We start from the raw sequence: 24,487 nt of genomic DNA on the forward strand, positions 1-24,487 counted from the left end.
AATAGAGACATAAAATATGTTGAAAAGCTTCTTTCATCACTGTTTGGACATTTGATACAATTTTATCTTGTGAGATCATCAATTAACATTTTAAAATATAAGTTTTTAGCCACAATAAACCCATCTGCATGAATCTATCAAAGTTCCTCAATGAACAGAAATGGCAGAAGCAACCAGCTACAGTCAAACAAACAAAACACAAAGGCTTCTCTTAAAACTGCCACTGCTGTGTGTGTGTGTGCGTGTGTGTTGTCCTTCATATCATCAAGGCCCGCAAGCCTTTCACATTCAATTAGTTGATTGAGGCAAAACGCGAGCGGCACCAGCAGCAAACAACGTGAAGCTTGTGTCCAAGCGACACACCACAGAAGTTGTGTTGTGGTGTCAGGAGAAGAGCCGCCCTCCGTCACGAGCAACTTACAGTGACAAGCCTATCCTCCTCTGTTGATCCAAACTGCTCCTCTCACTGAGGCAGCAACCACCCAAACACATACACGCCCTGCAATACACACACAGCGAAGAAACTTGAAGTGAACCACTGCGATAGGCAAATAAAGCAGGGAGCCAGGGTGAGGATGCAGCGAGTTGGCATCGGTTTTGTGTGCAGTCCTGCTGCCGGCCTGCCAAATTGACTAATAAAACTAGAATAGTGAGGCCAGCGACAATAGAGAGAGAGGTGTCCTTTTATTGATCAAATTATTCCTTCTTGGGTACACTCTGCCACTGGATGAGAGTATCCTCACAAAGACAACCAGACAGATTGTGACATTCCAGTGACATTATAATCGCGCGTCAACTCTTCTCCAGTCAATAGGCTGAATGCACTAATCGTGCGTCTTGGATCAGCAATTTCATGGTCTTCAAAGGGGGCCAGGAATTGGTGGCATGACCCTCCACACGGGGTGAGACCCCTCTTTTTCCTCAGTGTGCCACAGAGAGGAGGAGAAGAGAGGATGGTATTGAGGGAGACGCATCCAGGCAGGAATGGAGCCAGAGAAGATTAACATCGCCATCTACTGGCCAGGCAAGGTACAAGTAGAGTCAAGGGGGGGGGGGCTGGCAGTTTACCCTTGCGGCCTGTCTTTCACTGAGACCTGTCAGAAACATTTAGACACACTTGCCAAGACAATGGGCCACACATCCACCGCTGTAGATAAGTCGGACAGAAATCACCATCAGATGAGGGAGGAAACTTAAGGCAGCAGACCTCCGTTTTTGGTTTTGTGAAAGAGAGCAGGCAGAGTCTGTTCCTGATCACACTAAGTGACAAAGAAAAATGTTGGCTAATTCTCCATTTCTGGAGGCTTCTAACTGCCAGTAAGAATTTAACCTCGAGAGCAGGATAAGCAGAAAAGAGTGTGGTGCTGACAGCGTCAGAAAACAACACTCGTCAGGGTCACAGAAGTAGCAGTTCTCTTTCTTCACATTTAGCCTTTGCCAGAGAGGATACAAACACGACAGCTCGTCAGATCACGTAATAATTCTTTGTTTCAACCTTTCTGGACCAGTGAGGCTACACACTGGAGATTTCAGCGGTTATAATGTCATAAAAAGACAAAAGCATGTGTGACATTTTGTTTATAAATGCCACACCTAAACATAATCCACCTCTTCTGAGAAGAAGAAAAGAATTTTCAGGTTTTGCAACATGTTTGCCTGATGCAGACTGAGGTGACAGTGATGTAAATCAGCACACCTGTCCTAAACATGTGCCGTAAAATGCGTACAGTTTGTACATTTAAGTTTATAAAAATGTATTTGATGTCCCTCTTAGACAGGGCTTCAAAACAAGGCCATGACCAATAATTGATCTAAAGACACAGACATCCTCCTGATCAAAGTTCCGTCTTCAGAACAAACAAAGAACAACAACAACGTGACAGAAAACATTGCACATCACTCCTACACAGCAGCAAACATTCTTTTTGTGACTACGGGAGAGGCAGTGGTCAAAGTTTAGGCGTCGACACCCATCTGAATTCTACATGAACTCACATTGTGACGGGGAAAAATACATGTTTTACCCCGCTCAACCGAAAGAGAGAGGAGAGGAGACAACCCACAGTGAACCACTATAATGTCACACGGGGTGGCGTGTTACAGCAAAGGGGCTGAGTTGGCAAGCAGCTCAGCAGCAGACGCGCACCTGTTCTGACATTTTCTGTCGACCTTGACACAGAAAACACATGACAATGCCACTCTCTGCATTTCAGAAGTACGAGCTGTTTGACGAAGCCCCTTCACTTCCCCTTTTCTCGTCCCCATGATAACTAAAATTACTTTCCGCGCAGAACTGAGGGGGAGAAAACCATGACGTAGTCCTGTAGATGTGAGGAGGGACGGACAGAAGGCGAGTCACGTAGTGACAGTAAATAACAGGGAAAAAACAGGGAGTTGTAAGGGGAAACACACTAAAATCTGACACAGAGTCATAGTTGGGGGCAACCAAAGAGGGTTGGCTCTTTACACAGAATTGCAGTCCACCAATACCTCCCTTAAAATCCCAGATTCCACAACGAAAAGGCCTGGACTCTTCCTCAGTTCATTCTGTTTCCATCATCTCTTTCTCACCATTTCTTTTAAAGTTCACGACAGAGCCACAATGCATCCATCCATCTACTGTTTTAATCAAACAGAAAGCAAAGACTGGGTGCCAAGAGAGCTGCAAAAGAAAACAAACACAATCTCCCTGTTAATCACTGCATTAACACGAAGTAGACAGTCTTGACGCACATACCAGGGAGGAGAGCCAGTCCAGGTGTTGGATAATTGTCAGTTGTGCCAGTGGCTACGGTTGCTTTTTTACTGTGCCAGCCTCCGTTTCACTGCTGGTGTACACTTGTGCCCCACCTTAATGATAGCTTTTAAAAGTCCTCTTTCTGCTGAAGACTGCATGCAGACACAAAGAAGTCCTGGCTGAGGTTTCTCCATGCTGACTATAGTGGACTATAGATGAAGGCATTGACGTCCCCCTGCTGTAATCAGTGCCAAGTGAAGCTCAATTTTAAAAGAGGCACGAGGAACATCTAATTTAAATGAAAGGCCAAAAACCACTTGAAAAAACACCTACAGGCTGTGTAACCTTTCTGAGAAACAAGTATATATATCCTCTTTCTGGCAAACAACCATATATTAGAAACACATCACAGCAGCACGAAAAAACTACTTGCCACAACAGCAACTTGTCAGAAATGATTCAAGTGTTTGTTTCACTCGGAGATCAAACTCTTCAGCTGCAGGTGAGGATAACGTCATTCTGCAAAGAGCAGATGAATGGTAAGCCAGGCTCAACTTTTCATAATAACACACTGGAAACTTTATTGTCAGTGAACCACTGTATCACATATCTAAAGTTAGGCTAATTGGAGTGCAATATTCTCACTTAAGTGCTGTATTTTTTGCAGGGTTTTAAGATAATTTATCTCATTTTCTGTATTCTGCCACTTTCATTTTAGTCTAGAGAGTAGCCCACTATCTGTTTTTCAGATTCCTCTGATAAAGCCACAATCTCAGGGCGCCACACACAGAGAAACTCTGAAATCCCATTAGCATTTTGCTTTCATTATTTTTAATCAAACCCCGAAAACTGACACATATTAATTAATATCCATTACCAGTTTTTTTTGCCCCTCTCCCAGAGAAGACGTGGGGGTGGAGGAGGGGGGGATTGAAGCAATTAACTTAACAAAATAATCAAAAAAATTGTTTCAGAAAATCCCTGATAAATGTCATGTGAGGTCCCGTCTAAATGTAAGAAGTGTAATACATTCTTGCTGTCATATTCCATTAAACTGCTATTACAGTCTTGATAGAACTATTAGTCACTACATTATTAATAACATTAATGTATTTACATTTTTGGTGTACAAGCCTGCTTTCATGCAATAATTTATGAACCCGACTTCAGATATGTTATAATGTTCCCCATCTCGGCTCTTTTGTGTTTATTATTGATTGTAAAAACAGTCAAAATTCCAAGTCAAATCCCCCCTCTACTGCCACCCCCATCCGTAATGTATTGGAGTGGGCTGTTTACATTAAAGGACTGGAATAAAGTGCATTTACATCTGAAGCATAACTTCATAATTTACATTCCAACATTTATTAGAGGTGACAAACGAGCATTTGGTCCACTCGTGCTTTTCCACAATGCAGCACTCATTCAATCCATATAAATTACAGCCGGGCTAGGGAGTGCAAGAGCAAATTATTTTATTATATTTATGCATGTATGACTCTATAGGGGGTTACTAAGACAAACAGGGAATTACTTGATTAGGCCAAGTGTGGTTAACAAAGAAAGAAATATGAGACTGTGGGCTGGGCCAATCAAATTTCAGCATTATTGAAACGTTTGGCCCTAATTCAAATATCTAAAATACACAGAACTTAGTGTAAAAGCTTCAGATCTATGAGATTGGTGTATTCATAAAATGAGCAAACTGCAGACCCTATCTTAGCTGCACTGTACAGAAGACTATTGTGTATCTAACACAATATAGAGAGCTATTTTTAAGCACTGCTGTTCCAATAGCTTACACTTAGCTAGAGCTAATATTATTCAATTAAAAGAAACTTGCCTAAAAGGCAGTATTATATTACATAATTAGACAGGGCAGCATTTTCAGAAGTGTAGTTACAAATGCACTGAGGGGATCCCTGCATTTGAACAAATATCTGGCGCTGTAGGGGAGCTTGCCGACAAATTAACAGCTAATAACTTACTGGGAAGCCAGATAAAAAGAGAAAAAAATGTTCCCCAAAGTGTCAATTACAAATAATTTTTCCTCTGATTTCCACACTTGTGAAGGCACTATGTGCTGAGAAGCATTTTGAACAGTGTGCCAAAATTGAATGTTGTTCATTTCTTTCTGCCTTTTTTTTTCATTTTTACACACTGGATTCATTCAGAGAGAAATAATTCATCATCGGCAGCAAGATTGCTGAGGATAGCTCTGAAAGCATATGGCTCCCTTGTGAGGGCACTTGCTGGTCAGAGAGGAGACAGACGGACAGACGGGTGTAGGGACAGGGAGAAATGAAGGGGGGATTCAATCAAATTCATGTTCATTAAAATCAGAGGACATCACAAAAATGAGAAAGATGCTGACAAATCAAAGGGTCTCAGTACCTGAATTACCATAGTCATTTACTTATTAAAGCCAGGATGCTTCCTGTCAATCAAGAGCCATCACATTCTCCATTTGCGGCGGAAAGCCAGCGTAATTGCTTCTCATACTAATCAACACAACTTGTGTAATTATGCCTTGAAAGTGACATTGGAGGCTGAGAGCGATGTGAGCAGTCTTGACAGCGGAGACATCTCAGATTCATCGGGAGATTTCCAGCCTCGCTGCGAGGAGACAAGCCACTCTCAGACCAAGTTACTCACTCGAGCAGTTTACAACCATAAACACAAAGAAAAGACGATAAATCAAGCTGAAGTAATTACAAAGCAGAATAGAGAGGATAAAGGAAGCTCAGCTCAATAAGCCCACTTTCCCAAGTATATTGAGGCAAAATGACTACGCTGTAATTAAACTGGTGTCGTATTTCTATCATTTCTTAAGTAAACATATTGTGACAGTTCACTAAATTGTGGGAGAATAGGAAATTACAGCTCTGTTACCATGCTGTTTACATTAATATACTCGCTGAGACGAAAAACCCTACAAGTTTAGTCCCAAGTATTCATTAAAGTTTATTGATTTTGGCTTAATCACAGACTTTACATGTGTCTCTAAAATGAACTTTGCGTAAAACTAGCTTTTACATTCCTCTGGGCATTGGAAAACTATCCAAACCATATTCCCAGGCTGCATCTGTCACTAGTCACACTGCGGCCCAGCCAGGAAGGTCAGAGCCAGGTCAAATTACTGCAACAAATCAAGAGCTACGGGTCACGACATGAAACTCTATCTACATAAAATATGTGTATTATTGACATACAGCGACAGCAGCTTCTTCTTCATTTGCTCTGAACTTTACAGTGAATTAAAGGATCTTCAATGAGCTCATCAAAATCCAAGATAAAAGCGCTATTGTCAGGGTTGGCAATGCAGATCTGGTCCGGCTCCGCACATGAGGCAGAAACCACAAAATAAATAAAATTTATAAAATGGGTTGGACTCATCTGTGCTCATCATTTTCAAAGCGGAGGGAGGAACCGTCAGAAGAAAAAAAAGTCACCAACATCAAAAAGCTGTCGACTGATAATTCTGGCATCCTATGAGGGGAATAAGCGTAATGATTTCATCTGTGAACAGAAACGAAGACGGGAGATTTATGGCTCGTAAAAAGTTCAAACGACAGAAAAACCAAAATTCCTTGTCTGTGTCATTCCTCACTCATGACCTCCAAACTTCAGCACATGTGGATGACAAAGTGAAGAAATGCTCTTTTGTGGCCGAACTCGAGAAAAACAAGCAGGCTTACTGACATAGAAAAAAGAGGCTTTTACAGGAAAAGCCTGTGTGATTCACCCCCCTGCGTTTAACTCTAATGAGTCAAAAAGTGTGACCTGCACTTAAACAAGAAGTCACAGCCAGAAGCTGTAAACTCATTTTCCCCATCTGAGCCAGCAACGTCGGCAGGACCTGGAAGATGTGCTCCGAGCATGCACGATAAATCTGACGTGAAATCATAATCATAAAAGCAATTAGCTGACCCTGCGCCACTCGTCCTTGGACATGACAGTGAGAATTCATACAGAGTCCTCTAAGGAGGCTCGCTGCCGGGGTTGGGCGAGGAGGGGAAAAAGTGCAACACAGCAACAATAAAACGGAGGGCCCTTCCTGTATCATTAACCACCGAAACAAACAGCGCATGATGCACAATGAGTGTTGTGCTGAGAAACAGAGAATTGAGCTTTTATGCTTTTCAAAGAGAAAACTTCACCACGACCACTGAAACAAACTGGTGTGCACATGTTTCACGTGTAAAACTATGGCCATAGGAAACTGAAAACAAGTCACCACTCAGCATTAGCTCACACTGTGAAATATAGTTCTCAGGTAACACTAAAAAAACAAGTTTACTTATTTGAAATCAAACATGGAAGTATGAAGACAGATGCCTTCCACTCATGCCTTTGTCCTGTGCTTCTGTCGAGCATGCAGCATGTTTACAGTCAACGTGACAGGATACAGAATCTATTGACTGTGAAATGGCAGGTGATCAGATTTATTCGACTTTTCTCTTTCAAGGAGCGTGTTGGAATCTGAGAAATCTCTCTTCACACACCCTTGCAGGCACGCGCACACACGTACAGTTTCTCCCCATCACTTCCCACCCAGTAATTACAGCAAGGCCGAACTAGTGGCTGCCACCTAGTGACCGTCTTCTCCAATAATCATGAAATATCTCCATGGCTCGCGCCCCCACTCGGACAATAACTCTCCTTTACTGCAGACAGCTCCAATAAAGGATTACAATTACAATTAAAGTAATGAGCAAAGAGGAAAAAAGGAAAATCTCAGAGAAGGTTCCCCTGACTAACTAAATGGTAGCCTAGTTTCTTGACAGAATGGAGTTACCATACCAGACTCATTACCGGCTCTCATTTCTTATTCTGCCCCAATAATTAATTTGGAGCATGTTGAAACCTGAAGTCCTCAAAAATTAAAATAATGGTTTTAAAAGTGATGAATGTGAAATGAATTGAAATATGAATTATCAGATAAGAGATTAGCTTCTTGTTATTCCTGCTTTATGGTGCTGGAGATTTAAAAAGGTTCAAATCACTTAAAAATCTATTGTAGTCGCTGATTCTTTTATTGAAAATTGTGCAAGTCATGGAAATCCAGTGAAGACACACACACAGAGGATAGACTGGTGTTAAAAGGACACATCTTTCCACAAACACATGTCCCATATGGAAAGTCATAAAGGACAAAAAATAACTGAGTCAAGACCCGAGAGTAACCTCTGACTTCCTGGTATCACCACTGTGTTACATTTGCGTTACACCCACGCATAAGTGAAAAAAAAAATATCTCTTTTTAGAGAGAACATATGAGGAACATCTGTCTGCCTGAGACCCGCAGGGCTCAGCAGAAGATCCGGCAGGGAGCGAGAGGTGAAATGAGGAGAAAAAGAGCCTGAGAAAGACAAAAGAGGACAGTAGCAGCAGCGGTAGTGCCTTCATGTCGGTGGCTGGACCGATTACTGTTGGCACCTCATCCTCTGCCAACCTGCCAGGTCCCCCACAACTCCTACACTTAACACACTACCCCCACCCCCTCCTCTCTATAGTATGATGGCTATTGCAGAGGGGCTACGGAAATTTGGAGACTGCTGAGCCAAAACAGATCACTTCAAAGCGGCTTATTTAACGCTTGCTAAATTTTTCATCACAGTCGCTTAATATCCTGGGGAAGGGGAGCTTTTGAAGTTGCTGTGAGACCGGGGATGTTCTTCTTACAATTCTTTTTCCCCTCCCATTACCACCCTCCCACTGCTGTACTAAAACCCCCAAACCTAAACACACACACACACACACACACACACACACACACACACACACACACACACACACACACACACACACACACACACACACACACACACACACACACACACACGGCATACTGTATGTTGCATCCCCACACACAAACACATGCTTTTTCATCTGAGTGTAAAGGGCAGGCCTAATTCTACCAGGGATACCCAAAAGAATAGGAATCCTATTTAGTGAAGGGGTCAACTCTCCTGTAGACCAGCTGCAAGCCCACACCACCCTTCATATACACACTGCAGCTAACAATTGTAATTCACAATATTACTCAGACAATCGCCACTAAAACATACTGGAATCACTTAAGCTCGCAATTTATTAAGAAACAATTATTTCTATTCCATCACAGATAGCAACATCTCTTTTTAAGGAATATCCTTTTAAGTGAAAAACTAAAAAGTGGATCATAAATCATAAGGTCTGCCTTATATACACATATATCACTAATGTGAGGAGATTCCCAATTATACCGATTCACGATTATCCCGATAATAGAAATACAGCATGAAAATGGCCATAAATCCCTAGAGTTGCGACTAAAAGTTTTGCAGAGAGTGGCAGCATTTATTAGCGTTGGATTACATAATTTACTATTTCTAATTTTTGCACATTTGATCCTATTCACAGTCCATCCCTCTCACCATCTCACCAAGTCTTTGATTACTTTTCCTCCCTGTGCTTAGACTACCTCATTAAGCAGATCATAAAAAAAAAAATGTAAAAACTAGTCATAGTGATGTAACTGCAGGATGCACTAGTGGATTAAAAAAAAAGCAGGTATCCCTGTGCATGTGAACGGATACTGACACTGATGAGTGATGATGGTAAAACAACTTGCATCACATTCATTGTATCCTCATTCATTTTGAAAATTAAGTTTCTGCGAGAACGGGAGAATTAGCTGTGAGGGAACGTCTTAACCCTCCGTTTGGCAATAAAAATAAAAACTCACCCCATCTGACAAAGTTCAGATGGTGGTGGGGTTGAATGGATGATTTTTGTTGGCCGAACCCTAGCAGCTAGCCCCTTTCTATGCTGGATGTTTAAAAACTAAATTAAGGACAAAATGACTCCAGGCACCACCCAATCATTCATATATGATACATTAACATCTTTGGACTGGTGTATACAACAAGGAATTTGAAGACTTTTAAATTCTTGTCTGACATAACAATTTCTCAGTTACTCAAGAAAACAACCAACAGATTCATCAACAATCAAAATAATTCTTAGTTGCAGCCTTTTCCATCTTGACAATGTAAAGATACTATATTTTATATATATATATATATTATAGATTATATATTTCAAATCTTTTTTAATCCAAAATAAAGTTGATGAGAATATAATTTAGCGAAAATCAAATTACCTATATTTATATATATAAAATTAGATTTTTTAATTTATTATATATATTAAGGAAGAATTTTACAATAACTATGACAGAGCTTTTGTGAAAAAGAAAAATAGAAGATTTAAATTAAATGTAAACGTGAAGAACAACGTGACATCTCATACAACATCATATCGAAGTCGACCTGACCCTATTCTCTTATCGTGTGATCAAAGTGGTTTGCACACATGTAATTATTGTTGTGATGTGTTTTCGTGGATTTGAAGGCAATGAGGACAGAGTGATTGGAGGAGACGGGCGGTGAGCACAGAGTGTGACGGCAGGGAGAAAGCACAAAGACCAGGGAGACACCGACAAGAGGCTGGCAGAGGTAATAGCCATGGCAGCAATGAGTGGTAGGTGGGAGAGGAGGGGGTGTGGGCTATAGATGGAGATGGGGGTGAGAGCGAGCAAAGAGCAGTGCCAGAGGCAACAGCAGCGGCTGGCAGCGACTGGTATACCAGTCAACTATGGAACACACACTCACACAATCTCCCCCACCCTTCTTTCGCTCTCTCACCAGGTCCAGACCTGCCCCTCTGGCCTGGACTGTGGCAGAGGCTGTGGCTCCGGCCCCTGAGCTGGGCCCTCTTGCCACAGAGGAGAGCCCACGCCATGCATTGTGCCAGGGCCTGCTGATCTGGGCGAGGTGAGTCAGAACCTGTTAACATGACTGGTGTCCCCGGCCTGACACACTGGCTTGTCTGACATGCACATGTGCACATGAATGTTATACAAACGTGTGCGCTCTCTCTCGCTCTCTCTCTCCCCTCCCAACCCTGCCAGCACTCCCTTTCCTCTCATCCAGATAAAATCCTTTCAGACACAAATTTCAATTATTCACCTCATCCAAATAATGCCATGTGACAAGAATTATCCCTACTGTAATAATCCACTTAACTGGGAAAGAGCAGCTCATCAAAAAGAGAAGGGAGAAAAGGGGCTGGAAGTGAGGGTGGAGGTGGTGGGGGAGACTTGTCAACCAGTCTCGAATCAGGACCCTCATAACAAGAATTTCTTCCCTTTTTGAGGAGGCAGTCTTGAAGCGCGCTGGGATGATGAAATTGAAGTAAATTGAAAGAAAGCCTGGGAGAATGCTCCCACAATCAATAACCCCAGGATTAAATTAGCCTTGGCATGAAGGGATGATGGGGGGAGGATGAAGAGTGAATGGTGGTGAATGACATTGAGACATGTAGACTGAACAATACAGCACTCCTCCAACCTGGATGCTGGGTCCATACAAGGACAGTGAATGTACCTGTGATGTATTCCATCCCACTTAGCGATAAGACAGTCCAGGCTATAATCGTTGTCATCGCTTGGGCCGAGCATCCTTCACACATTATTGAAAAACAGCTGATGTTTATTGTCATTAAATGTTGCTGGCCTTGCATGTACTCACAACTTGGACAACTTATGGGGATTATGGGTTGCATGGCACACTCAGGGCTAAACAATAAGGATTGCCCGAGGACCCAGGACGAGTAAAATGCCATGTCGGGCTAGTAAATCTAGCCTGTTCAGGCAAGTGGTAAAAAAAAAAGAATCAAACAAATTTTTGGGGGGCCGAAGTTTTTGATGGAAGTAGCTAAGGAGTCATCTCTGTTGAGTGTTGTACATACATAATGGTGATCAGGCTCCCATGAGAAACGTGGCTGCGGGTGAAGACGTTTATGAGCTGAAGCACAAGCAGCAATTCAACTATCCTTTCAACATTTTCAATATGCAAGAATGTTTGTTGATTTACATCCATTACCCACTGTGTCATGACTGCCATTACCGATATATAAACATATTTTTCCAACCAAATAACAAAGAATATCAAGACTCTGCTGTCGCGGAATTAATAAAGTATTATGCCCGCTCTTATCATGATGGACCACTTGCAGATACAGACATAAATTGCTCATCAAAATATACAGATTCACTGGACAAAATCAGAAAACTTCATATTCATTGCTTTGCTCCACATGTGCATAATTAAAAAATCGTCTTGGCGTCTGTTGGCAGAAATGTTCCGAAGCCAATATTTCAGTTTACTGCCTTTATTGGCCGGTATAATAACTTGCCGGTACTGTTCAAAAGAAAACATTGTTTTTAAACTTTTCTCTGAGCCATTTTTCCGGACAACTTTATTCTAGAAACACTGAGTTGAAGGGGAACTTTCACTTTCAACTACATCTTCAAAAATGAATAAAGGAACATTTGTTTGTTTTTATGGCCACAGGGAGGATTGCAGGCATGTCTTTGTACTAAGACATAGTCAATAGTTGGCAACTGTTTGTTTAAATAGTATATTCTTATTTTTCTATGGCTGACGACATTTTATTGGCAAACCAGCTCAAATCTTCCTGGAGGCAGTTGTGTGACACAACCCAGAGTGAAAAACAATGGGATAAACTTAAGACCAAAAAAGTACGTGGCAAACGTTTCACGCTAAACATGATTAAAGCATCAGTGAAACCATTGTGTCTGCAAAAATAGACCTTTCTACATGCTTTTTTAAACTCCAAAGAAAGGGAACATAAAGTACACTCTCATTATGGACTCAGAGACATCAGTGTGGCGCTAAAGTGACTGGCTGCTAATTAGAAGCCTTTAACACTTGATCTTGCTGGGGAATGTGTAATATCATCTGATTAGCCAGGGAAAAAGTTGTTTGTTGACGAAAGGATGAAAACACATTTCTTTAAGTCATCACATCATAAAATAAAACACAAGCTCAATGTTTCTCAATCATGCAGCTGATTTCAGTGGTTAGCACACAGTCAGAGCAAAGGGTCTGACCCGTGAAATCAGCTGCTTAAGTGCTTAAACTTACATACTCTACGGCATTAATAGTACATGGTCGAGAATCAGGGCATGTGGCATTTATCAATAATTCAAAATTATCATATTGTAAAAGATACAATTAAAATTCACTATCATTTAATCAAACCTGCTATATCTAGCTAAAATGCACTTACATCAAACAGGCATTACTCAAAATCCTTTTTTATTCCAGTCCATATTACCTCATCAGTCTTGTAATTTATATAGAACACTGAATCCTTACCAGTGCTTCTCTGGGGGGAGCAACCGGATCATCTCCAGGTCCAAGCTGGGAAGATAAACAACACTTGTGTTAGAGCGCCATCTAGTGGAGGACACAGGGTTTGTGGTTGTAATCCAGCAACGTAAAGATAGCATTTGCAGAGCAAAGACTGGATTTAACTATCTAAATGTGTTTCTATCTGTCAATCACAGATTGCTAATGCTACTGAAATTAGAAAAGACTGACTAAAAAAGGTATGAAACAAACAGTTTTACATCACATTTACTCAAAAGGCCGGTAACTAGGGATTCATTTTTTAATGTCAATCAATCGGCCAATTTCTTTGGTTTACAATTAATTGTTTAATCTATAAAATGACAGAAAATTGTGAAAAATGCTGCAATACTGGACACTGACATTTTACCGGACAAATTACTGAAACAATTAATTGATTATCAAAATAGTTGATCAATCGATTAAGTGACCAGTCCTTGCAGCTCTTAAAGCCTCAAAGCCCTTCTAAATTGTCAGTCTGGACAGTAACATCTCTGTTATGTCATTTGAATAACATTAAAAAATAACTGATAATTGCTGAAATACCATCCATTTGCATTCATTTGTCTGGCCCTCCTCTGCTTAATTTAATGCTGGTGAGTAGTTAAGTAAATAGCGATATATAATCTGAATACATGTGCATTAAAGGGTCTAGATATTTTGGATGGATATCTCTAGTTTATGCACTTGTTGATTCATTACTAAGGAAGTACTTCTTTTATTACCAAGTACTGTTTTGTAAATGTTTGCATTTATGACAAGCATGAATCCAGTTCCTTACTTAATTGTCCTTCCTGCTTGGGTTTAGTCAACATTGAATCTACCTTTGAAATATTAATTTATCAACAATTAAACTCTGGAAAACATAATGGCATGTATGCTTGCTGATGCCGAAATTAAAAGTATTGCACATGTAGCAGTAAAGTGCACATCTATCCCCTGCGAGATGTATGACCCACAACTTTCTTTAACGTGTTTTCCTCGAGATGATTCATGCTTGACAGTGGCGATCAGTGTTAGCAAAGAGCCGAGTACACACCACCAGGCTTGTTTGGCTAACAGTGACCTTTCACATTTTATCTCTAACTGCACATTACAAGGCTACACTGTCAGACAGAAGGACGCACATTAGTTTGAAGTACAAATACAAAACAAAAGGCTAACTTTGGCCGACTCAGTAAGGAAGCCACGTAAGTTTTGTCAACAATGTAGAAGCGCAAGAATATCAGCTTGTCCTTTCGCGTCCACTTGTCAACACAAGTATGTCCGAGAGGCAACTTCTTAAACGAGCTAGCTAGCATGCTAACTAGCAAGCATGCTAACCCTCGCTAGCTGCGCTTTTCTTTCTAAAGTAACAAACGAAAATGATGGCATTCAAGGGTCACGACATCTAAGCAAGTCGTAAGAGTTCACTGTCGCATGTGGACATCGGGAGGCAAATGTCTCAGTTGCATAAATGTAGACCTGTGTCGGTGGATCAGGTTGGTCGGTGGATGCCATCTTCCTTCCTATCCCCTTGTTTGCTAAGAGGCTGCTCCAGTGAACAGCGCTCGATTACTTTTCCTGAGGCACAGCAACGGTGCCACAGTATGGGACAATTTTAGTCATTAAAGGGGACAATGAGGTTTTAGAGAAGAAATTCAAACGCAGAATTTTAATATTTACAGTATTTATAAAGTAATAATACAAACTCTGAAATGTTTACTTTTTCCATGACTGAATAAACAAGCTGCTCTCAGTGGAGGGGTGGCAGGTGGCAGGGTCCGCCAATATACAGTAAAACAGTATGAAATTGTGCTGGGAGTTTGTTTATTCAGCTCATTCAGTCATGAATACAACGTGTTTGTTTATTTAGTCTTGTTAAGGTATAAAAAAAAAAATCAGCCAGTGATGATTTTTCTCTTCCAATTAAAATGTATTCCCCAAAGCTGCATAGTGCACCTTTAAGTACAGTTAACACAGCAGAGTTTGATTAGATTTTGCGTAGAGGCCCTTAGTGTGTACAAGCAACATGAAAGCACATTATCAACTGGTTTGATAGAATACTTCATGACTACATGAAAAAAAGGCATTGATAAAAAAGCAGAGATAAAAAGATAAATTAGTAGAATGATACATAAATGTTGAAATATGAGGACAATTAACAAAACATAAAATGATCATTATAAGCCATTGTTTTAATTCAATGTATATTCTTATGCATTTGTGTACCCCTGTTATGTCCAAGACCTGTTGTGCTGTGTCTTACAGAGTACCTGAGTCTCCTCCTCCTCGTTACCTGGCACCTGCTGCTGGGTTTAAAAGCCCAGCGTGACCCCACCCACACTCTCTCCCTGCAGCCTGGACCAGCAGCATGGTCGCCAGACACCATTTTGGTTTTCCTTTGTTATTTTTTGGTTACAATAAACGTAGATTACTTGCATTTAACCTGTGTTTGAGTAGTACATGTGTTTCCCTCGAGCCGGGGTCATAACATATTGGGGGCTCGTCCGGGATAAAAAAAAAAAAAATGTGTTGTGTCCGTTTTTTTTTTCCCCTAGATTGTGTAATCTTATAGGTTGGTGGTGTTTGGCAATTTGGCTGGGAGCAGCTGTGGTCTTCTCCTGGTGGGGGTGGTGAGTATAATATCTGAGTGTCTCTGGGTTAAGCTTGTGAGTGATCCCTGGTTAGTTAGGGAGTGTGCCAGCTGAGCAGAGCAATCTGTCCTTCCTTCGGTATACTATTTGTTATTTTGCCTTTTTTATTTTTGAGGCAACTCTGGGTGGAGACATGTCTCTGGTGGGGGCGAGCATCTCAGGGGCCTTGGTCATATGGCTAAGGTTTCCTGAGGTTTTGCTTTAAAGAAGCCTCGAACCCGGCACGTCTCAGAAGGCAGGTAGGCTTAGTTTGAAGTTAGGCAGGTACCAGGGGGGCTTGCTTGCTCGATCATTGACACTCGGAGGTTTGCTCACCGACTCAATAGTGATCGATTGGTAAAGTTAGGTGAGGTAGTTATTGCCTTATGGGGGACAAAGGTGGTAGCGTGCCTAGGATCCTAATTTTGTATTTTGGTGCAGCTTTCAATTTGTCAAGTGATGGTGTGTAACTTGACTTTATAGGCTAGTTCTCCCTAAGTTTCCTTAGTTTAATTGCCAGCAGGTTCCATTTTGTTAATGGTTTTGTATGGGCAACATTTGTGCTACCTTAGTAGCTTGATGGGGGGTTTCTAGGCCTATTTTTGTGATCATGGTTTCTAGAGCCATTTAGTAGAGGCCATTTGTGACTAGCTGCTTGTAGTATTGGACACTTTATTTTGTGTGCATTGTGCATACTGGTTAATTTGAAATATTGTGTAATTGGTTTATAGTTTAGGTTGATTTGGGTTTTTTTTTTTTTTTTTCATTTTTCACTTTTGACTTAGGAAAGTTATCTGGCATGGCATCACTCAATGACTTTATTAGTGCACCATCAGAGGAGTTGCTTTGCCAGCTTACTAAAGAACAGCTTCTTAGCCTTGCTAGTCACTATGACATTGAGATTGCCAGTAGCGATAAACGGCTTAAAGATAGTATAAGGGATGCACTTAGGACTATTCTAACAGAAAACAAAGTCCTTAAGCCATCGTCATCGTCACCAGCATATCAACAACTTGTAACATCTCAAATGTCAGAGCGTGAAATTGAGTTAAGGTTAAAAGAACTGGCTTTTCAAGAACTACAATTAGAAGATGCCCAAAAAGAGCGTCTTCTTAGAGAAAAACAAATGCATTTAGAACATGAACGCTTCCTTAAAGAAGTTGAACTTAAACATGCTGCTCTAAACTCATCGAGCGCTTCGTCCTCTCAGTTTGATGTAGTGAGAAACATCAGATTGGTACCTCCATTCGCTGAGAAGAATGTTGAAAAATATTTTCTTCATTTCGAACGTGTGGCTACGGTTTCAAAGTGGCCAACACATGCCTGGACATTGCTTTTACAAAGTGTTTTGGTGGGGAGAGCACAGGAAGCTTACTCTGCTTTAAGCATTGAGGATAGCAAGGACTATGTAAAGGTTAAAGATGCCATATTAAGAACTTACGAGCTCGTTCCTGAGGCGTACCGCCAGCGCTTTAGAAGCCTCAGTAAGCTGGATGAACAGACTTATGTTGACTTTGCGAAAGAAAAGGAGACCAGTTTTAATAGTTGGTGTAAGTCGCAGAAAGCGGAAACTAAGGAAGATCTTAAACAATTGGTTCTGCTTGAGGAATTTAAAAACTGTCTGCCTAAAGCTGTGTGTATTTATCTTAATGAGCAAAAAGTGACAACTCTTGATAAAGCTGCTGTTTTGGCAGATGAGTTTGAGTTGACACATAAGGTAAATTTTGATGGCGAACAAGGTGAGCAAAAAGGAAGGGCTTTGTTTAATAGATCTCGGTTTCCAAAGCCTCTTCCCACTGTCTCTACAGTTTCTACTAGAAAGTTGGCTACTGCGAGTACTCCTGTAGAAAAGGTTTGTTTCTATTGCAAGAACAGTGGTCATTTCATTGCTGACTGCCCTGTCTTGAGTAAGAAGCAAGAATCTTGTAAACCTGTTGCCTTAATAAAATCTGCAAAAAACTATAGCACTCAAAACATGGACCAACCAGTTCAGAAGTGTGAGCTGGCTGGCTCTTCGTCTTTTCTTATGGATGGTTTTGTTTCCCTTGGTCATTCTACAACCAAGAAACCTATTAAGATTTGGAGAGACACTGGAGCTTTTCAGTCTTTGATTTTACATGACTTTTTACAGTTTACTGACCAGTCTGCCTTGGGCTCTAATGCCCTTGTCCAAGGGTTTGGGGGGGGTTATCTGTCCCTGCCAATGCATAACCTCAAACTTGAAACTGGTCTTGTTTCTGGAGAGGTTGCTGTAGCTCTGTGTTCCTCCATCCCGATTGAAGGGGTATCCTTAATCTTAGGAAATGATCTTGCCGGTGGTAGAGTACTTGCTGCTCCTGAGGTGGTTCCCTTCCCTTTAGTGTCCAAAAGCCCAGATGAACTTGAGAAGCAATATCCAGAGACATTCCCCGTTTGTGTTGCCACCCGTGCTATGCTAAAGAAAAAGAAACAAATCCAAGAAGCTGATTCTGATATTGCACTGTTTGATACATTTTTAGCTAAGGGTGACATGCTGGGATTTGGTAAAGTGTTCCCCTCTTGTGATGAGCTCAAGTGCGAGCAGGGTAAAGATGTAACCCTGTCTCCCCTTTTTGACGAGGTTGTTTCTGAAGACGAGGTGACTACTGTGTCTGGTTGCTATTTTCTGAACAATGGTGTGTTAATGAGAAAGTGGACTTCTCCTAAGATGTCCTGTTATGATGATTGGAGTAGTGTGTTCCAAGTTGTGGTTCCAAGTGTCTATCGTCACGATGTCTTGCAGTTGGCCCATGATCATTGTCTTGCTGGTCACATGGGAATTAAGAAAACTTTGGACAGAGTACTGAGACATTTTTTTTGGCCTGGTGTGAAATCTGATGTTGTTGAACATTGTAGGACATGTCATGTGTGCCAAACTATCGGTAAGCCCAATCAGAAAATTCCACCAGCTCCTTTACATCCTATTCCTGCTATAGGAGAGCCTTTTGAGCGTATTTTGATTGATTGTGTGGGTCCCCTTCCTCGTACCAAATCAGGTAACCAGTACTTATTGACAATCATGTGTACAGCTACCCGGTTTCCTGAAGCTATCCCTCTACGTAAAATCACCGCTTCAGCCATTTCAAAAGCCCTTATCAAGTTCTTTACAGTGTTCGGTCTGCCAAGAGTTATTCAGACTGACCAAGGGTCTAACTTCATGTCCCGCGTGTTCTCCCAGGTGCTCCAGCAGTTGTCCATTGAGCACTGCACTTCATCTGCTTACCACCCAGAGTCTCAGGGAGCCTTAGAACGGTTTCACCAGACCCTTAAGTCTATGTTGCGAGCCTACTGTAAAGAGTTTGACAGAGATTGGGATGATGGAACCCCTTTGCTCCTCTTTGCGGCTAGGGAAGTCACTCAAGAGTCCCTCGGCTTTAGTCCAGCTGAACTAGTGTTTGGGCATACTGTGCGGGGCCCTTTGAAACTACTAAAAGACAGATGGCTGGTAAATCAATCTCCAGCCACAAATCTCCTAGATTTTGTTTGTCATTTCAGGTCTAAGCTGAGAGCAGCATGTGAGCTGGCAAGGCAGAACTTGGGGAAAGCCCAGGGAAGGATGAAGGGGTGGTACGATAAGAAGGCAAGGCATCGAACTTTTTCTCCAGGTGAGAAGGTGTTGGTGCTGCTGCCACTTTTGGGGTCTTCTTTACAAGCTCGATTCAGTGGCCCATATGTGGTTGAGCGTCAGGTTGGTGAGTGTGATTATTTGATAAAGACACCAGAACGAAAACGTAAAACGCGCCTCTGCCATGTTAATCTTTTGAAACCATATTGTGAGAGGAGCCAGGCTGAACTTACAGATGTGAAGACTGTTGCTGTGCTGAGCTCTCCAATCCTTGTGGGTGAGAGGGACACTGATGGGGTTGTTGATCGTGGAGTGTCTCATGGTAGGCTTCTGAATTCAGAGATCATATCCAATTTGGATGTCCATCTGTCTTATTTAGAGCCATCAAATCGGTCTGACATCATTGAAGTGATTGGTAAACATCCTACACTATTCTCTGATGTGCCTACATGTACCAACGTTCTCCAGCACGATATCGATGTCGGTGAGGCTGCGCCTATTAGGCAGCACCCTTACAGAGCAAATCCTGAGAAACGCCGACTGATGAGTAAAGAAGTGGATTACATGTTGCGGCATGGCATTGCAGAACCTAGTGCTAGCCCATGGAGCTCCCCGTGTTTGTTGGTTGACAAGTCTGATCACACACTTCGTTTCTGTACAGATTTTCGCAAGGTTAATGCTGTCACAAAACCAGACTGTTATCCCCTTCCCCGTTTAGATGATTGTATCGACAGAGTAGGGTCTGCAGTTTTCGTCACCAAATTAGACCTTCTTAAGGGCTACTGGCAGGTCCCTCTTACTCAGAGGGCTCGTGAAATCTCTGCCTTTGTGACTTCTGATGACTTCTGTCAGTATACCGTTATGGCTTTTGGAATGCGGAATGCACCTGCAACATTCCAGCGTCTTGTTAACCTGGTGTTGAAAGGAGTTGCAGACTGCGAAGCATACCTTGATGATGTAGTCATTTATAGCTCCACCTGGTCTCGACACAAAGCTCAGGTGGCGGAAGTATTTGGTAGGCTTGTTGCTGCAAATTTGACTTTGAATCTTGCCAAATGTGAATTTGGACAGGCCACCGTAACATACTTGGGGAAGGTTGTTGGTCGGGGAGAAGTCTGTCCTGTTGGCGCTAAAATAGAGGCCATTCAGAGTTTTGGCATTCCTACTTCTCGTCGTGAGCTTAAACGTTTTCTTGGCATGGCAGGCTATTATAGGAGTTTTTGCAAAAATTTCGCTGCAGCTGCTGCCCCTTTGACTAGCCTGCTTAGCCCGAAGGTCAACTTTGTTTGGACAGAGATGTGCCAGAGGGCATTTGAGAATCTGAAGGCACTGCTGGCTAGTGCTCCAGTCCTTGCTGCCCCTGACTTTAACAGGCCATTTAAACTGGCTGTTGATGCAAGTGATGCTGGGGTTGGGGCTGCCCTTCTTCAAGATGACTCTTCAGGGGTCGAGCACCCGGTTTGCTACTTTTCCAAGAAGTTTGACATTCATCAGAGGCATTACTCTACCATTGAGAAAGAGGCCTTGGCCCTTATTTCTGCTCTTGACCATTTTAATGTTTATGTTTCTTCCAGCCAGGTCTTGGTGGTCTACACAGACCATAATCCGCTTGTTTTTCTGAGCAGGATGAGAAACTCGAACCGTCGATTGATGCGATGGAGCTTGTTCCTACAAGGATTTAACCTAGAAATCAAGCATATCCGGGGAAAGGACAATGTTCTTGCCGATGCCCTCTCAAGGTCATAAGTGTCAACATTGTGTACAGCTACGCATAATCTTGTCTCTTGTAGAGCTTGGAAGGTTGCCTTAGAGCAACCATTTTAAGGGGGGGGGTGTTATGTCCAAGACCTGTTGTGCTGTGTCTTACAGAGTACCTGAGTCTCCTCCTCCTCGTTACCTGGCACCTGCTGCTGGGTTTAAAAGCCCAGCGTGACCCCACCCACACTCTCTCCCTGCAGCCTGGACCAGCAGCATGGTCGCCAGACACCATTTTGGTTTTCCTTTGTTATTTTTTGGTTACAATAAACGTAGATTACTTGCATTTAACCTGTGTTTGAGTAGTACATGTGTTTCCCTCGAGCCGGGGTCATAACAACCCCTAAATGTGTAATTAATCAAAACAACAGAAAAACTGGGGGTATCAGTTTTCAGCAGATTGTTTGGGAGCCCTGACATTTTCGGGCCCTGGAGCCAATAATCCATTTGATAATCCAGCCTAATCTCACAGTCTGACTACTCCAAAACAATCCTGTCAGTCAAGGCCAGCATGACAGATACACTGGGTAAAAATAACATCTTTCCAAATAAATGTTTAATCATCTTGATATGATGGGTTTCAAATGGCAGGAAGTAAAACACAATCTCAGTGTACGGGCGAGCCTAGAGTTACCATATGTTGGTTGATTCTAGATACATTTTTCATACCGCAGTTCGCCCAGATTTTATACAATTTATAGGTAGTAGGAGGGTGAATTCAGTATGTGGAGCTTTGCTTGTTTGTTCTTTACTTGTATTTATTCGGGGAGGGTTCATGGGTGCAGCGTTCTCTTTCTCATTCACACAGTAGCCCCAGTCACACTGCCGTTTGGATGCGGGGATCCTGCGCCATTTCGTTTATGTGTGAATGTCTTGGAGGCGCCAAGGGTTGAAATTGATCCTCCTCTGGAGGTAGTATTAGAGGCGCAGTATTGGCGAACCGAACCAGTGTGAATGGATAAGCCAGAGCCACGTATCGAGGACATGTCGGTCTGATAACTACATGGGTCCTTTACTCAACTAGATAAATGTCTCACAAAGCAACATTACAGGACCAAACAAAAGTAACGTAGTAACTGTAACTGTCTTTGGCAACTTATACAAGAAAAAGAATACTGCAGCTGTTACACATACACACCTGGAAGCTCACCACTGAGCAGCAGTCGGGGTCAAGGGCCTTGCTCCAGGGCATCAATAACGGTAAAGAGGGAAGGGCATGTGCTGTCCCACCCAGATTTATCCTGCCTGTCCGGGATTTGAACTGGCAACATTGCGCTCACAAGCTTACTTCTCTAACCTTTAGGTCCCCGCTGTGGTGGTGGAAGTGTGTGTTGAAAGGAAGGAATTAGTGGTTGTGAATCATTCTCACCTTTGTAGAAAGCTACAAAGAAACAGAGGCTCAAAGTAGGGCAAACATTGTGTGATGTGAGGACTTCAATGCACAAAACACATTGTGGTTGAGTGAGAAAACACTGATGCAATGGTCAGGTAATAGATTGCTTAGATGAGAGGACTTTAGTAAACTTAAAGGATGGTAATAAAACAATGGCAGATGTTAATACAGGAAAGAACATCATTACTGATCCAATATGTAACAGGACTGTGACTGAAGTGGGCAGGGGTCGGAAAATTGGTGTTTTGGAAAAGTTAACTGGGAGAAGTTTAGGAAAGAGAGTGATAAATGTCTGAATCAGATTAATGGTAATATGACCACAGAAACCCTTGATCATTAAATAAGACGGTTTTAGAACCGCTGCCAGGAGAACCATCACTAAAACTCTCAGCCTGAGAGTAAAAGCAAAATAAAGAGGAGAGGCAATATTATGATGGGGCAGTGAGTGTAAAGAAGCTGTGAGAAACAGAAATTTAAACTAATGAAAATAATTAATCATTTTCAATATGTGATACAGAACAAAAGCTCAGGTAATAGTAAGAAAGACAATTAGAAAAAGGCACATTATACAAGTATTGTGGAACACGACCCCATGAGAGCATAAGAAGTAAGGATGAAATATGTGCATATGGATCGAATGGATTATTAGTACTGTATAATACAGCGTGGCAGGAGGTAGAATACCACAAGGTTGAAAAGAGGGAGGTTATTGTTCCAATAAGGAAACCTGAGATGGATACAAATCATGAAATATAGACATATGGATTGCCTTTATTAACATTAACATGTATAGACACATGCTGTATGTAAACAATGAACGGTAAATGAAAGACCTATGTGTTAACTCGGTTGAAAACAATCAGTAGTAATGGATTAGAGAAGAGAAGAGTAGAGAAACTGCTCATTTGAAACTGTATGGACATAATTTAGTGAGACATTTCGGCTCTTAGGAGTATATCATCACAGAAAAAACATCATTTAAGATCATTTGGATAAGTCTAAAAACTTTATAAATGTGAAGAGATGACTTTTGGGGTTGGACTGGGGAGCTGACATTGCATATGAAACACTGTGGGAGATTAATTCATGGATTTACATCCAAAACCATACTTGGACGATGAGCTGTAATCTAGGCCTAGGTCACTTATTGTCAAGTTCCTTGTTGCTGCATCTCCCGTCTGGCCAAAACCTTCATTTTTTTACCTCCATGAAATCTCAAATTCTTCCAGTAGTTGACAAGAGGACGTGTTCTAAACAAACGCAGCGGCATTTCTCCTGTCTCAGCTTGTAGGACGCACACAAAAGGAGGTTAGTCTGACTGTGGTGCGGCCTGTAATCCCTGTGTGGATAGCAGATTTCTTCTTCTTCTTCTTCTTCAAATCGAGGCAAGATATAAAAAGTGCAGATTTTTATAGTAATAAGGGAGTACATACTGGCTATGCAGGGTTTTACTGATGGATCGAAAAACCCTGTAACATACAACACCGCTTGTACAGTTGCACTTCCCAGGCACAGAATTCAAATATGCACACAGACCTTTATGTAGCCTATCTAATTGTCAAATTGGTTGAACAAACCTAACAGAATTTCAAGTCCACAGTTATTAAGTCTCTGCGTTGTACAGTCTTGGATATGTCGCATCCAGTAGGTTTACTTTTTATTGACTAAGATTCAGATTAATGAAAGAGTTTATGTTGATGTGAGCATTCTGGGTAATTTGAAAGAGGACACACTACAACAAAGAACAACAAAAAAGTTAGACATCCAAAATTAAACTTATAAGGAATGGCATGCATGGCAAATGTATGAAAAACATTGGATAAGTTGAAAACATCTACATTAGATTGAAAAATAGAGTTGTAAGAAAAATTGTGAGATTTTTGTGAGAAAAATGGGGAGGGGTTAATAATATCTTTGTAAATGTCTTTGAGTCTGTCACTGTTCTTTTTGAATAATAAAGTTAAGTAAAAAAAAAAACTTATTATAAAATAAAATAAAACATAAAAAATAACGTCGCTTATGTCCATGACAGCCATAACATCGTATTTACTGCTAAACTGATGTTTACAATAAACATTAAAGCTAGAATTTAAAAACGGGAAACTGTAGGAGTAACCATGGTTACTACAGTAACTCCACAAG

The 24,487-nt window shown here is 41.5% G+C and overlaps 1 protein-coding gene across 3 annotated transcripts in view; it reads right to left on the reverse strand.

The window, feature by feature from the left end:
• Positions 1-14,582, reverse strand: part of pex14 (peroxisomal biogenesis factor 14) — a 53,175-nt gene extending 38,593 nt beyond the window's left edge. For all 3 annotated transcript variants that reach the window (XM_030423906.1, XM_030423904.1, XM_030423905.1), the window contains exons 1-2: positions 14,464-14,582; positions 12,967-13,011 (exon numbers count right to left, since the gene is read on the reverse strand). In XM_030423906.1, coding sequence (XP_030279766.1) covers positions 12,967-13,011; positions 14,464-14,499 — 81 coding nt within the window. In that variant the 5' untranslated portion in view covers positions 14,500-14,582. The remainder of the gene's footprint in view (positions 1-12,966; positions 13,012-14,463) is intronic.
• Positions 14,583-24,487: the final 9,905 nt, after the last annotated feature.

The sequence above is a fragment of the Sparus aurata genome, chromosome 7 (genome assembly GCF_900880675.1).
Source record: "Sparus aurata chromosome 7, fSpaAur1.1, whole genome shotgun sequence".
NCBI classification, from domain to species: Eukaryota; Metazoa; Chordata; class Actinopteri; order Spariformes; family Sparidae; genus Sparus; species Sparus aurata.